The sequence below is a fragment of the Schistocerca nitens genome, chromosome 8 (genome assembly GCF_023898315.1).
Source record: "Schistocerca nitens isolate TAMUIC-IGC-003100 chromosome 8, iqSchNite1.1, whole genome shotgun sequence".
Taxonomy (NCBI): domain Eukaryota; kingdom Metazoa; phylum Arthropoda; class Insecta; order Orthoptera; family Acrididae; genus Schistocerca; species Schistocerca nitens.
This window is the reverse complement of record NC_064621.1, coordinates 350,684,343-350,699,110: the sequence shown is the minus strand read 5'-3', so window position 1 is coordinate 350,699,110 and position 14,768 is coordinate 350,684,343. Positions and strand designations below refer to the sequence as shown.

The 14,768-nt window shown below is 45.5% G+C and overlaps 1 protein-coding gene across 1 annotated transcript in view; it reads right to left on the bottom strand.

The window, feature by feature from the left end:
* Positions 1 to 11,473, bottom strand: part of LOC126198496 (juvenile hormone esterase-like) — an 84,783-nt gene extending 73,310 nt beyond the window's left edge. The window contains exon 1 of the mRNA XM_049934870.1: positions 11,376 to 11,473. Coding sequence (XP_049790827.1) covers positions 11,376 to 11,459 — 84 coding nt within the window. The 5' untranslated portion in view covers positions 11,460 to 11,473. The remainder of the gene's footprint in view (positions 1 to 11,375) is intronic.
* Positions 11,474 to 14,768: the final 3,295 nt, after the last annotated feature.

Below are 14,768 nucleotides of genomic sequence, written 5' to 3'. Positions count from 1 at the left end.
GCTGCTGCTTTGCCTTTTATAAATTTGATATTTAATAGGACTGGATAAGAGCTCAATAAAAATCGACAACAGTGCAGCCGAACGCTTCCGGCGTAAGAAGTCATCCTCTTTTTGCCGACGGTCTTTTAAAGAGGGAGGGGGAGCGGACAGAGGTTCAGAGCACTCTTTTACCCTTGGGCTTTAAAATTGTCTCTAAAAGGCGGATGAATCAGCAATCATCGACGGGATGAAGATGCGGAAGGCCGTGGGACCAATGACTTAAATACAAATAAGATATATCCATACATTGGCCTGTAATTGAAAAAGTGTCATGAGGATATGTATAAGGCTAAAGGTTTCGGATTGGTCCTCCATTCGTATCTCTGGATGAGGACTACCAAAATGGAGGTGACCATGACAAAAAGATGAACTAACAAAGGTAAGGCTAATTTTCTACGTATCGAAGCGTCTGAAGGTAAAGTTGGAGTACCTAAGGCTCATTCTGGATTTAGCTGGAGTCAGTGAAGTGAAATGAAAGGAAGACATATATACCTATTTCGACGAGCATGGGGTAATAGAGCTTGGGGTAATATCAACAGCAACTGAAAATGTTAAAACAGGAGAACGATTCGCTATGAAGGGAAAGGTAGAGCACTGAGTGAGTTACTTTGAACAGTTCAGTAATAGGATTGTTCTCGTCAGAATTGACAGCAAACTGATGCTGATAAGAATAGTCCATGTATACATGCCGAATTCGCAAGCAGAAGAGATAGAGAACTTATTTCAGGCTATTGAAAGGTAATTCAGTACGTAAAGGACAATAATCATGGGGGATTGGAAAGCAGTTGTAAGAGAAATAGCAAAGAAAGCTTTACGGGAGTATTTGTCCTCGGGAGTAGGAACAAGAGAGGAGAAATACTAATTGAGTTCAGCAATAAATTTAGGCTAACAAGAGCGAATACATTCTTCGGAAATCACAAGATGAGGGGTTATACTTGGAAAAGGCCTGGAGAAAGGGAAAATTTCATCTTAATTACATCATGGTCAAACAGAGTTTCCGAAATCCAATATTGGTTCAAAATGGCTCTGAGCACTATGGGACTTAACATCTGAGGTTATCAGTCCCGTAGAACTTAGAACTACTTAAACTTAATTAACCTAAGGCCATCACACACATCCATGCCCGAGGCAGGATACGAATCTGTAGCGGTAGCGCGGTTCCAGACTGAAGGGTCTAGAACCGCTCGGCCACACCGGCTGGCAATCCGATATTGGATTGTAAGGCCTATGCAGTAGCAGATATAGACTGATAAGTTGGTAGTGATGAAGAGTAGACTGCTGTACATGAGAATCTAACGGAATTATCATTGTGGAAGGACGTGGGATATCGAAATAATGAGGAATGATAAGATGCTTTTCAAATACGTTAGAGATCAGGATACTGCAATAAGGAATACCACAGCAGGCACTACTGCTGAAGAGGAGTGAGCATTTGTAAAAAGAGCAATCACAGATGTTGGAGAGGAAAACATAGGTATTAGGAAGGTAACAACGAAGAAACGATGGGGATCAAAAGAAATACTTTGATTGGTAGACTAAAGAAGAAAGTTCAAAAATATTTAGTGAAAGAGAGAAATACAAAATATAAGTCACTTGAGCATGATATAAATTGAAAGTGCAGGGAAGACAGGGCGAAATGGCTGAAGGTGAAATGTGAAGAAATCGAAAAACAAATTATTGCCGCAAGGACTGATTTTACACAAAGAAAATTTCAGTTCAACTTTCTGTGAGATTAAAAGGAAGAGCGACAACAATTAGAGTAACTGCCGATCAGGGAGTGGAGAGTTGGAAATTGTATTGAAGGCGCCTATGAGAACGAGGAATTCTCTGCTGACGTGATAGAAGAAGAAATTTACGTTGATAGAAATGAGATAGGGGATCGAGTATTAGAGTCAGACTTCAAAAGAGCGCTCGGCGATTTGAGATTAAATAAGTCAGAAGGGATATACGAGGTAAGACAATAAAGTAATGAGACTGATGTGAAAAAAAAGTTGCTTACCGTTTTAGTCAAGTTTAGTGTTGTCTCCATCAAAGTAGTTCCCTTCTGATTGCACACACTTTTTCTAGCGCTTCTGCCATTGATGGTAACGTTTCTGGAACTCTTCTTCTGTAATATCCTCCAAGACCCTCGTCACAGCTTTTTGGACATCTTGTGTTATTTGAAAATGCTGTCCCTTGACCGCCGTTTTGACTCTTGGAAATAGAAAACAGTCGCACGAAGCGATATCTGGTGAATAAGCTGGTTGTGGTAGTACTGACATTTGTTTTGAGGTTAAAAATTGCTGCACTGACAGAGCAGTATGGGAAGGCGCATTATTGTGATGCAGAATCCAATTATCGGCAGTGTTGGCACGGACATGAAGAAGTCTTTTACGAAGTCTTTCTAAAATTTCTTTGTAGTAATATTGGTTAACTGTTCGTCCAGGAGGCACCCACACTTTATAAACAAATTGGCCAAGTTGACATCCGTCCATGAGGTTGATGGTCGTCCACTGTGGCTTCATCTTCAACATTCGTTCTGCCTTCACTAAACATTTTATGCCAACAAAAAATTTGAGCTCTTGACATAACCTCCTCTCCAAAAGCTTACCATAATTTGTCGTCGCGTTTTCACCCAATTTAACGCAAAAAGAAATGGCATACGATTGTGCACTATTATGCAGTTCCATTTGCGTGACGAGAGGCACAAACACATGTTAACTTGTAGTGGACTGACAAGGCAGCCAGTCCACAGTGACGGGTAACCGAAAGGCACGCGTACACACACGCCGACTGGCGTTAAGTCTGAAACAGGATACGTGATGAAAGCTATAAAGAAAAGAACGGAGCTTCTCGTATACTTAACTTTAATTCATTGTGGTACATTTCTCTTGATAATACAAGTGAGACTCTCTCCAGATATGGTTAATGCGCCTTGCTAGGTCGTAGCCATGGACTTAGCTGAAGGCTATTCTAACTGTCTCTCGGCAATTGAGAGAAAGGCTTCGTACGTGTAGTCGCTAGCAATGTCGTCCGTACAACTGGGGCGAGTGCTAGTAAGTCTCTCGAGACCTGCCTTGTGGTGGCGCTCGGTCTGCGATCCTGACAGTGGCGACACGCGGGTCCGACATGTACTAATGGACCGCGGCCGATTTAAGCTACCACCTAGCAAGTGTGGTGTCTGGCGGTGACACCACATAACTTATTACAGCACAATTCACGACTGAGCAGTTGCATCGATGTGCCACTTGGACTAGAACAGCTTATAGACCAAGGTCAAAGATATTGTGCCTACGCAAGCCTCCAGGGTTGCCACTTCTTGCAAAGAAAATCAGTCTCATTACTTTATTGTCGCACCTCGTATAAGATCCAATCGAAATCTCTGAGTTTACTGGGGAAAGTGCAACCAAACAACTATTTAAGAAGAATCTATGATACTGCCAACATACCACCAGACTTATGGAGAAACTTACCTGCAGAATTCCGAAGATTTCAAGAGCTGATAAGTGCGACAACCATATCAGAATCAGCGTAACAGCTTGTGCATCGAAACTGCTGACAAAAATAATATTCAGAAGGATAGAGGAAAAAGTTGAGGATGTGCTAGATGACGATCGTTTTGACTTCAGGAAAGATAAAGGCACCAGAGTAGCAGTCCTGACGTTGTTCTTGGTAATGGAAGCAAGACTAAAGAAAAACGAGCACACATTCATAGGATTTGTCGACCTGGAAAAAGCGTTCGGCAATGTAAAATGGTGCAAGATGTTTGAAATCCTAAGAAAAATAGGAGTAAGCATTGGATAAGACAGATAATATACATTACACGTATGTACAAGAATCAAGAGGTAACACTAAGAATGGGAAAGCAAGACTAAAGTGCTTGGATTAAGATGCGTGTAAGACGCGGACGCAATCTTTCGGCCCTACTGTTCAATCTATACAGCGAAGAAGCGATGAAAGAAATTGTTATATCCTAGCCAGTAATGCCAACCGAGCCCGCTGCCAAAAAGGTTGGCAGCATCAAAGTCCGGACGCCGTCCGCATAAGCAGTGCCAGCGATACAGGAAATCGCCGCAAGTCTGCGCGCGCCACCGCTGGCTTCTGGCTTCTTAAGCGCTGGAGTCGCGAGCGCTAGGACAGTTCTGGATTCGCCGCTCAGTTGTATACTCGCTACCGAATTGTGTACCTGCTAGTCAGTGGTGTGTTCATCGCAGCAGAGTTGTTGTTTGTCGTCAGCCGACGCTGACCAAGCCGCTCCGACTCGAACTAGACAGATTTCTGTAGACCATGTTCACCACTGTGTTCTGTATCGTCGTTAATAAAGATAAGTACCGACTTTCATTTAATCCGAGTGTTTGGGTTTTCATCTTTCTGTTCACTGTTCCAGCGCCCGGTCGGCCCGCTATTAAAAGTGTGGCGGTGACTTCGTAGGCCGTTTCTACAGCGAAGTGTTGTCGCTACGAAGGCCGTCACAAAACTGGCGACGAGGACTTCCGAACTCGTGTGCAGGGCTGGTTCAACTTGTTTCTTGAGATAGAATTTTGGGGGCTGGTTTAATTTGTGTTCACTGTGTCTGCCGAATTACAACAGTTGATCTTGTTACAGAATCAGCAAATACAAAGTCTGGTGGAAGCAATCGCCAAACAAGCGGCTAATCCACCACCACACAAGGAACAAGCACAGGCAGCACCGCCTTTTCGTGCTTTTGAGGCATCACGAGAAGAATGGCAAGAATATTTCGCGCAGTTGCAGGTGCACATGTCAGTCTACAAAATCACAGGTAATGAGCGGCAGCTTTATTTAATTTCCACTGCAGGCGTGGAAGTCTATAGACTACTTTGTAAGTTGTTCCCGGAATCCAAGCCAGAAGCTTTAGACTATGACGTTGTTGTTACCAAGCTTGCTGAGTATTTCGAGTCGCGAGTTCATGTGGCAGCGGCCAGATTCAAGTTCTTCAGATTAAAGAAACTGCCACATCAATCTAATAAACAGTGGTTAACAGATTTACGGGGCCTCACCCATCAGTGCCGTTTTAATTGTGTGTGTGGAGCTTCCTACAGTGATGTCATGTTACGCGACGCTATTACTCAAAACATTGCAGATTCTCGTATTCGTGCTGCTATCTTAAAGTTGCCTGACCCGTCATTAGAGACTGTGATGAACATTATTGAAGCCCAAGATACTTTTGACTATGCTGAGTGTGAGTTAGATCAGCCATGTATTTCTCAAATTGCCTGTGCTAAGCAAGTTATGTCACGCCCGCGGCCCCACCGGCAGAGTCAGACTGTAAACACTAGCCGGCCGCGTCATGTTAAACACATTCGTCAGCCGCGTGTGCAAAATAATAGAGTTAAGTCTTGCCCTAAGTGTGTTCTTGCTCATCCTCGTGAAGGTTGCCCGTTAAGGAACGCGGTTTGTCACTTTTGTCAAAGGAAAGGACACATCCAGACTGTTTGTTTGCGTAAACGCAAGAACAATTCTAGTGCTGCCCAGCCCATGGATATTCATGTTCTTCAAAGCCAGCCCTCCCAGAAGGTCGCGTTTAAAGACTCTTCCACGGTTCGTGTGGGTAATAAACTTGTTCGCAATAAGCCACCCATCCAGCCCTCTGCTATGCGACCCAAGCGTAATTCAAACGCTGTAAAAAGTGGTGTACAGACTGCAAGTGAAGCGGGAGTTGTTGTTCCACCCGCCCAACCCACGAGTTGTCGTAAGCAGCGAACACGCGCTAAACGCGCTGATTTTGTGTCTTCCGCCTCCGCTGCACCGATCCAGAGACAGTGTAATAAACTATTTGTGAAGCTACGCATCCAGGATAAGACCTTCAATTTTCAATTAGACACTGGTGCGTCTGTGACTCTCATAAATAGTGCTACGTATGCGGCTATCGGCCGCCCTAAACTTTCAGCGGCAAAACATTCTTTGGCTACTTATAGTGGAGAACAAATTCCTGTGTTAGGTGTATGTAGCGTGCCAGCCACATTCCGGGGCAATACAAAAACAGTTTCATTCACAGTGCTCCGCGCTACAGACAGTGTAAACATTTTCGGATTAGACTGTTTTGACTTGTTTGGCCTATCTATCCAAGACAATGTGTTGCAACTTAATTCTGTTGTTGTTCCTCAAGACAGCATAACCGATTTGTGTAAACGATACAGTGACATATTTAAAGACGAACTCGGTTGTGCTGCGAACTTTGCCGCTCATATTACGTTAAAAGATAATGCTCAGCCTCGATTTTTTTCGTGCTCGTCCAGTGCCTCACGCCCTCCGGGCACCTGTAGAAGGTGAACTTCGTCGTTGGCAAAACGACGGTGTTATTCAACCCGTTTCAGCGAGCCAGTGGGCTTCTCCCTTAGTTATTATAAAGAAACCGTCTGGCGAGTTACGTTTGTGTGCTGATTTTAAGTCGACAGTTAATCCTCAGACTGTCATTGATTCTTTTCCTTTACCTAGACCGGACGAGCTGATGGATAAGTTAGGGGAAGCTCGTTTCTTTTCCAAAATTGATCTCCGTGAAGCATATTTGCAATTGCCCCTCGACGAGCAATCACAACAGTATTTTGTCATAAACACGTCGTTGGGGTTGTTCCGTTTTCTGCGTTTGCCTTTTGGTTGTGCGTCAGCTCCAGCTGTTTTTCAGCGTTTTTTGTCCCAACTTTTGGCTAATGTGCCATCGTGTTGCAACTATTTAGACATATTGTTGTGTCCGGTCGGACGCCTGCTGAACATTTCCGTAATTTGGAGTGTTTGTTTACAGTGTTGTCTCAGGCAGGCCTCCGTTGCAACATCGATAAATGTTCATTTTTCCTTACGGAGTTGGAGTATCTGGGACATGTTATTAATGCTCAAGGCATTCATCCCTCCCAGCCACATTTAGCAGCTATTCGTGATTTGCCCGCCCCTCGCAATCTGCATGAATTGCAAGCAGTTCTTGGCAAATTGACATATTATATTAGGTTTATACCTAATGCATCACAGATTGCTGCACCGTTGCATCGTCTCCGCCGTAAGAATGTTCCGTTTGTGTGGTCAGCTGTTTGCCAATCAGCCTTTCAGCAGCTAAAAGAGGCTTTATTGAATGATCGTTGTCTGGTCCATTACGACCCTAACAAGCCTCTGGTGTTAGCTTGTGATGCTCTTCTTTCGGCCTCGGTGCTGTGTTGTCTCACCGAGTCGGTAACACCGAACGTCCTATTGCGTTCGCATCTAAATTGCTAAGCTCAGTGTAATTATTGCCAATTGGACAAGGAAGCGTTGGCTATTGTGTTCGGTGTCACAAAATTCCATCACTACCTCTATGGTAGACCATTCTATTTAGTAACAGATCACAAGCCCCTGACGTCACTGTTTCATCCGTCTAAACCAGTTCCTCAGCGGACAGCTCAGAGACTACAACGTTGGGCTCTTTTGTTATCACAATACCAGTATGAGATACTGTATCGCCCTACAGCTCAGCATGCAAACACTGACGCGCTTTCTAGATTCCCGATTGCTGCGGATGATGTCTTCGATTCCTCTGACGACTCTTGCCATCAGATTGACGCCGATGAGCATCAATCCCTCCGGGATTTTCCGATTGATTATCGTCGGGTGGCACGTGAGACTGCTACGGATCCTCATCTGAGTTTACTATTACGTTTTGTTCAACGTGGTTCGCCGTCCAAGGCAAAGGACATATCGGATCCTGTGGTTCGTCGCTATTATCCGCAACGTCATCTGTTGTCTGTTTCGCACGGAGTTTTGCTGTTACGCACCGAGAATGACCAGCTTCGTGTAGTGGTTCCCCAAGTGCTCCAATCCAAGGTCCTCGACTTGTTGCATCAAGGTCATTGGGGAGTGGTCCGCACCAAGCAGCTTGCCCGCCGTCATTGTACATGGATCGGCATTGATAAGCAGATTACGCAGATGTCTACAGATTGTTCGACGTGTGCCGAACACCAAGCTGATCCGCCTCAACGCTATTTTGAGTGGGCACGCCCTGCCGGTCCCTGGCAGCGAGTACATATTGATTTCGCTGGTCCATATTGGAATTCTCGTTGGCTCATCGTGATTGATGCATTTAGTAATTTTCCGTTTGTTGTGCCCATGCAGTCTACAACGTCTGCACAAACTATACAGGCGTTGACTTCAATTTTTTGTATTGAGGGTCTTCCAGAAGTTTTAGTGTCTGACAATGGTCCACAATTTACCTCTGCTGAATTTGAAAGTTTTTGTTCTGCCAATGGCATTCGCCATGTTCTTACTCCGCCGTTCCACCCTCAATCGAATGGTGCAGCGGAACGTTTTGTACGCACATTCAAGGATCATATGGACCGCCTTCGTGCTACGCAAAAAAATGGTTCAAATGGCTCTGAGCACTATGGGACTCAACTGCTGAGGTCATTAGTCCCCTAGAACTTAGAACTAGTTAAACCTAACTAACCTAAGGACATCACAAACATCCATGCCCGAGGCAGGATTCGAACCTGCGACCGTAGCGGTCTTGCGGTTCCAGACTGCAGCGCCTTTAACCGCACGGCCACTTCGGCCGGCTCGTGCTACGCACTCTCGTCAGCAGGCCCTCATCACGTTCCTGTCGTCGTACCGGACCACGCCACGCGACGGCCCTTCGCCTGCGGAGCTTCTCCACGGCCGTCGTCATCGCACCCTACTACGGTTGTTGCACCCCCCGGATCGACCCGCCGCTTCTGAGCATCGCACGCGTTTTCAGCGCAACGACGCCGTTTTTTTCAGAGTTTATCACGGTCGCCGTCGTTGGGAACGTGGTACCGTGATAAGTGTCCAGGGTCGCGGTTTTTATACTGTTCAAGGTGCTACTGGGGTGCACAGGAGGCATCAGAACCAGTTGCGCCGCGCTGGCCGCCCGGATTCTGCCGCTCGTTCTTTGTCCACAGATTTGGTCCGCGGCGGGTTCCAGCCGCGCCTTCTGACTTCGCTGCCGCCCCCAGGGCAGCAGCAGCAGCCGTCGCCGCTACCACGCCGTTGATGCCTCCCGCGCAGCTTCATCCAGGAGCGCCCCAGGTGGTCGCTCCGGCGCCTGCGGTCCCTCTTCAGTCGCCACCGCCTTCGGAGCTGATGGACATCGACCCCTCAGCCGGGCCGCCTTCCCAAGCGGTGGCTGTGCAGCCTGTCCTGCAGCCGCTTTCCTTGGGCACCCCCAAGGAGTCTGACACCGCAGCGCCTTGTCCGGCGCCCACTCGGCAGCCGTCGACGCAGCGTCAGGAGACGCTGCCTCTCTTCGTGGGTCCCGACGCCCCGTCGCGTCCAGTACCAGAAGCAGCGCCCGTGGTCACAGGCGTGCACCCTGACCTCGGTTTTCCGTCGGTGTTTCCCGAGGCCCCGCGCTGCCAATGCTGGGGTGCGGACCGGGGACTGCCACCGACAACAGTCTCCGCCCCGGTCTCTTCTGCTACGTCTGCGGCCAGACCCCTCCCCCGCCGTCGACGCTCGCCACGTCATTATTCAACGACGGTGCGGCGATTTGGGGGGGAGGAGTGTTGTTATATCCTAGCCAGTAATGCCAACCGAGCCCGCTGCCAAAATGGTTGGCAGCATCAAAGTCCGGACGCCGTCCGCATAAGCAGCGCCAGCGATACAGGAAATCGCCGCAAGTCTGCGCGCGCCACCGCTGGCTTCTGGCTTCTTAAGCGCTGGAGTCGCGAGCGCTAGGACAGTTCTGGATTCGCCGCTCAGTTGTATACTCGCCACCGAATTGTGTACCTGCTAGTCAGTGGTGTGTTCATCGCAGCAGAGTTGTTGTTTGTCGTCAGCCGACGCTGACCAAGCCGCTCCGACTCGAACTAGACAGATTTCTGTAGACCATGTTCACCACTGTGTTCTGTATCGTCGTTAATAAAGATAAGTACCGACTTTCATTTAATCCGAGTGTTTGGGTTTTCATCTTTCTGTTCACTGTTCCAGCGGACCGGTCGGCCCGCTATTAAAAGTGTGGCGGTGACTTCGTAGGCCGTTTCTACAGCGAAGTGTTGTCGCTACGAAGGCCGTCACAAAAGAAATAATAGGGAAGTTCGAGAGTGGGATAAAAACTCAGCATGAAAGGATATCAGTGATAAAATTCAGTGATGACATTCCTATCCTCAGTAAAGGTGAAGAAAAATTATAAGACTTGTTGAATGGAAAAAAATCCAGTGAGAACAGACAATAGTGTGAGAGTAAACCGAAGAAAGGCGAAAATAATGAGAAGTAACAGAAATGAGAGTAGCGAGAAACTTAACGTAAAAATTGGTGATCACAATGTAGATGAAGTTAAGGAATTATGCTACCTTGGAAGCAAAATAGCCTATGACGGAAAAGCAGGGAAGTCATAAAAAGCAGACTTCAAAATGGCTCTGAGCACGATGGGACTCAACTGCTGAGGTCATAAGTCCCCTAGAACTTAGAACTACTTAAACCTAACCTAAGGACAACATACACATCCATGCCCGAGGCAGGATTCGAACCTGCGACCGTAGCGGTCGCGCGGTTCCAGACTGTAGCGCCAGAACCGCTCGGCCACCAGCGGCCAGCAAAGCAGACTGGCTCTGGCAAAAAGGGCATTCCTTGCCGAGATAAGTCTGCTAGTTTCAAACACAGACCTTAATCTGAGGAAGGAATATTTGAGAACGTACATATGAAGAACAGCGTTGTATGCTAGTGAATCATGGACTGTGACAAAACCGAAAAAATAGAGAATCTAAGCATTCTAGATGTGGCGCTACTGTGAGATTAAGAGGTTGTGGCACAGGAGAGGAAATCATTTTGGGCTGCATCAAAACAGTCAAAAGACTGATGATTTAAAAAAAAAACTTGTAAAAGGACATTATATCTTAATCCTGCACTCATGATAACACATTGACGTATTGTTAAATGCAATCTCGTAAGCAAAACTGTATTGCTCTGCCATCTATTGGCGACAGACAGTATTATTTCGTCAGCTAATTTTAGGTGTAGGGATGTGTGTTGATTGTGATTTTTGTTACGAAGTGTATGAGGAAATCAGGAACTACGAATGTTCACGTAGAAAGAAAAAAAAGTGTAATGTAGCAAGTGAAACCATTTAGAAATCTACTAAATCTTTCAGAGCGTGTTCGTAACGTAATTGTTGGAAACTTACGGGAAGACACTACGGCGTAGTAGTTCGTTTCGGAGATTGCTTCCAAGTACACCACTCTGAAACTTCATGTTAAAGCGTTATTTACGTTTTAAACGTAATAAATGTCTGCTCTGTGTCAGCGCTAGAGCAACTTAAATAAAAATATGAATTCATCTGCCAACCTGCTAGCAGATTAAGCGCGAAAACGAGAACTGCTGACTTCAAGGGTTAGCTTTACTTGATTCGTTGTCGATTAACGTACCTCCTGAACCATGGAACGGCGCGGAACAGCCGTTACCCTCGCGGAGAAAGCGGCAGCAATCAGCAACAGCGTGATGGACAACATGTTTACGTTTGGAAGAAGACATTCGTGCTGTCGATATATACCCACATGTCTCAGAGGAATTATCTTTCATCTGTTTTAGGATAAGATAAACCGGGAAGTACCTTAGTTTCAAGTATCTCAAATCTAGTTCGAGGAAAAATATTATCTCTTTCCTTTTAGAGTCAGTATTTATTTATTAATCTGATCTGATTAGGGCCATCAGGTCGTCTCTTACATCGAACCAGGGTTTCAAACATACAGTATGCCTTCATTATAATTTCTTAAGTCCATCCCACATGAAACGTCGTCAGCAGTGGATTTATAGGTTACATTAGGCTGGCAATGTGTGCTTATTTTCTGTTTCACGGCTATTTTTTTCGGTCAGGCCCCGTTCACCCTCTGTGGTACTGGTTGACTCGGAGAACTTGTTTATACCTCACCCTCACGGCATCTCGCATACCACTTGATAAACCTGCTGGATTTTTTACATGACCGGTACAACTTTCTCGTACGCAGCCAAGGTGTAGCCTGATTTTCACATCTGTATGGTCCCTATTGACGTTAATTAATTTTATAAAGATTCTCTCTTAATTTTCCCTGTTCTTGGTGGCGCCTGAAGATGGGGTTGTGTTTACGATTTTACCCAAATAAAGGATTTGTCAAGTACATCTGGAGCAGATTTAGTCATCACGAAAAACTTTGGCAACGGTTGTGGAGGTCCCGCAAACAGTAGATTATACAATACCTTCCTGCATCATAGTTATCTAACAAATAATAATTTTAATACGACAATTAGTATTAAAAATGCCGGCAGCTGTGGCCGAGCGGTTCTAGGCGCTTCAGTACGGAACCGTGCAACTGCTATGGTCGCAGGTTCGAATCCTGCCTCGGGCATGGATATGTGTGATGTCCTTAGGTTAGTTAAGTTTAAGTAGTTCTAAGTTGTAGGGGCTGATGACCTCAGATGTTGAGTCCCATAGTGCTCAGAGCCCTTTGAACCATTAGTATTACAATGATTTTAGTATTTCAAGTGACTCTCTGAGTGCTATGCAATAGCACTGGCTGTCTTGTTTTCAAAAATAGTTTATTAATAATGTATCTACAAGCTCTGAACATAATACAGACATCTCCACATAAAACATGACACAACATTGTCTTCTGTAATCAGCATATCTTCCCCCATGAACCATGGACCTTGCCGTTGGTGGGGAGGCTTGCGTGCCTCAGCGATACAGATGGCCGTACCGTAGGTGCAACCACAACGGAGGGGTATCTGTTGAGAGGCCAGACAAACATGTGGTTCCTGAAGAGGGGCAGCAGCCTTTTCAGTAGTTGCAGGGGCAACAGTCTGGATGATTGACTGATCTGGCCTTGTAACATTAACCAAAACGGCCTTGCTGTGCTGGTACTGCGAACGGCTGAAAGCAAGGGGAAACTGTTGTGTCGACACGAGATGCCGACACAGTTTTTTTGAGGTGGGCCGAAATGCACGCTATAAGCGCACGAAGGATGGCGTGAGTCTGAAACAGGATACGTAATGAATGCTATAAAGAAAAGTACGTAGCTGCAGTAATACTTAACTTTATTCCATCATAGTTTTACATCGCTCTTAAGATACAAATGCGACTCTGTAGATACATGAAGTTACTAATGGCGCCTTGCTAGGTCGTAGCCATGGACTTAGCTGAAGGCTATTCTGTCTCTCGGCAAATGAGAGAAAGGCTTCGTCAGTGTAGTCGCTAGCAAAGTCGTCGTACAACTGGGGCGAGTGCTAGTCAGTCTCTCGAGACCTGCCGTGTGGTGGCGCTCGATCTGCGATCCTGACAGTGGCGACACGCGGGTCCGACATGTACTAATGGACCGCGGCCGATTTAAAGCTACCACCTAGCAAGTGTGGTGTCTGGCGGTGACACCACAGAAACTACAGCCGTAATTTTTTCCCGAGGACATGCAGCTCTACTGTATGATTAAATGATGATGGCGTCCTCTTGGGTAAAATATTCCGGAGGTAAAATAGTCCCCCATTCGGATCTCCGGGCGGGGACTACTCAAGAGGACGTCGTTATCAGGAGAAAGAAAACTGGCATTCTACGGATCGGAGCGTGGAATGTCAGATCCATTAATCGGGCAGGTAGGTTAGAAAATTTAAAAAGGGAAATGGATAGGTTAAAGTTAGATATAGTGGGAATTAGTGAAGTTCGGTGGCATGAGGAACAAGACTTTTGGTCAGGTGATTACAGGGTTACAAATACAAAATCAAATAGGGGTAATGCAGGAGTAGGTTTAATAATGAATAAAAAAATAGGAGTGCGGGTTAGCTACTACAAACAGCATATTGAACGCATTATTGTGGCCAAGATAGACACAAAGCCCACACCTACTACAGTATTACAAGTTTATATGCCAACTAGCTCTGCAGATGATGAAGAAATTGATGAAATGTATGACGAGATAAAAGAAATTATTCAGGTAGTGAAGGGAGACGAAAATTTAATAGTCATGGGTGACTGGAATTCGTCAGTAGGAAAAGGGAGAGAAGGAAACATAGTAGGTGAATATGGATTGGGGGAAAGAAATGAAAGAGGAAGCCGCCTTGTAGAATTTTGCACACAGCACAACTTAATCATAGCTAACACTTGGTTCAAGAATCATAAAAGAAGGTTGTATACCTGGAAGAATCCTGGAGATACTAATGGGTATCAGATAGATTATATAATGGTAAGACAGAGATTTAGGAACCAGGTTTTAAATTGTAAGACATTTCCAGGGCAGATGTGCACTCTGACCACAATCTATTGGTTATGAACTGCAGATTGAAACTGAAGAAACTGCAAAAAGGTGGGAATTTAAGGAGATGGGACCTGGATAAACTGAAAGAACCAGAGGTTGTAGAGAGTTTCAGGGAGAGCATAAGGGAACAATTGACAGGAATGGGGGAAAGAAATACAGTAGAAGAAGAATGGGTAGCTCTGAGGGATGAAGTAGTGAAGGCAGCAGAGGATCAAGTAGGTAAAAAGACGAGGGCTAATAGAAATCTTTGGGTAACAGAAGAAATATTGAATTTAATTGATGAAAGGAGAAAATATAAAAATGCAGTAAATGAAGCAGGCAAAAGGGAATACAAACGTCTCAAAAATGAGATCGACAGAAAGTGCAAAATGGCTAAGCAGGGATGGCTAGAGGACAAATGTAAGGATGTAGAGGCTTGTCTCAATAGGGGTAAGATAGATACTGCCTACAGGGAAATTAAAGAGACCTTTGGAGAGAAGAAAACCACTTGTATGAATATCAAGAGCTCAGATGGCAACCCAGTTCTAAGCAAAGAAGGGA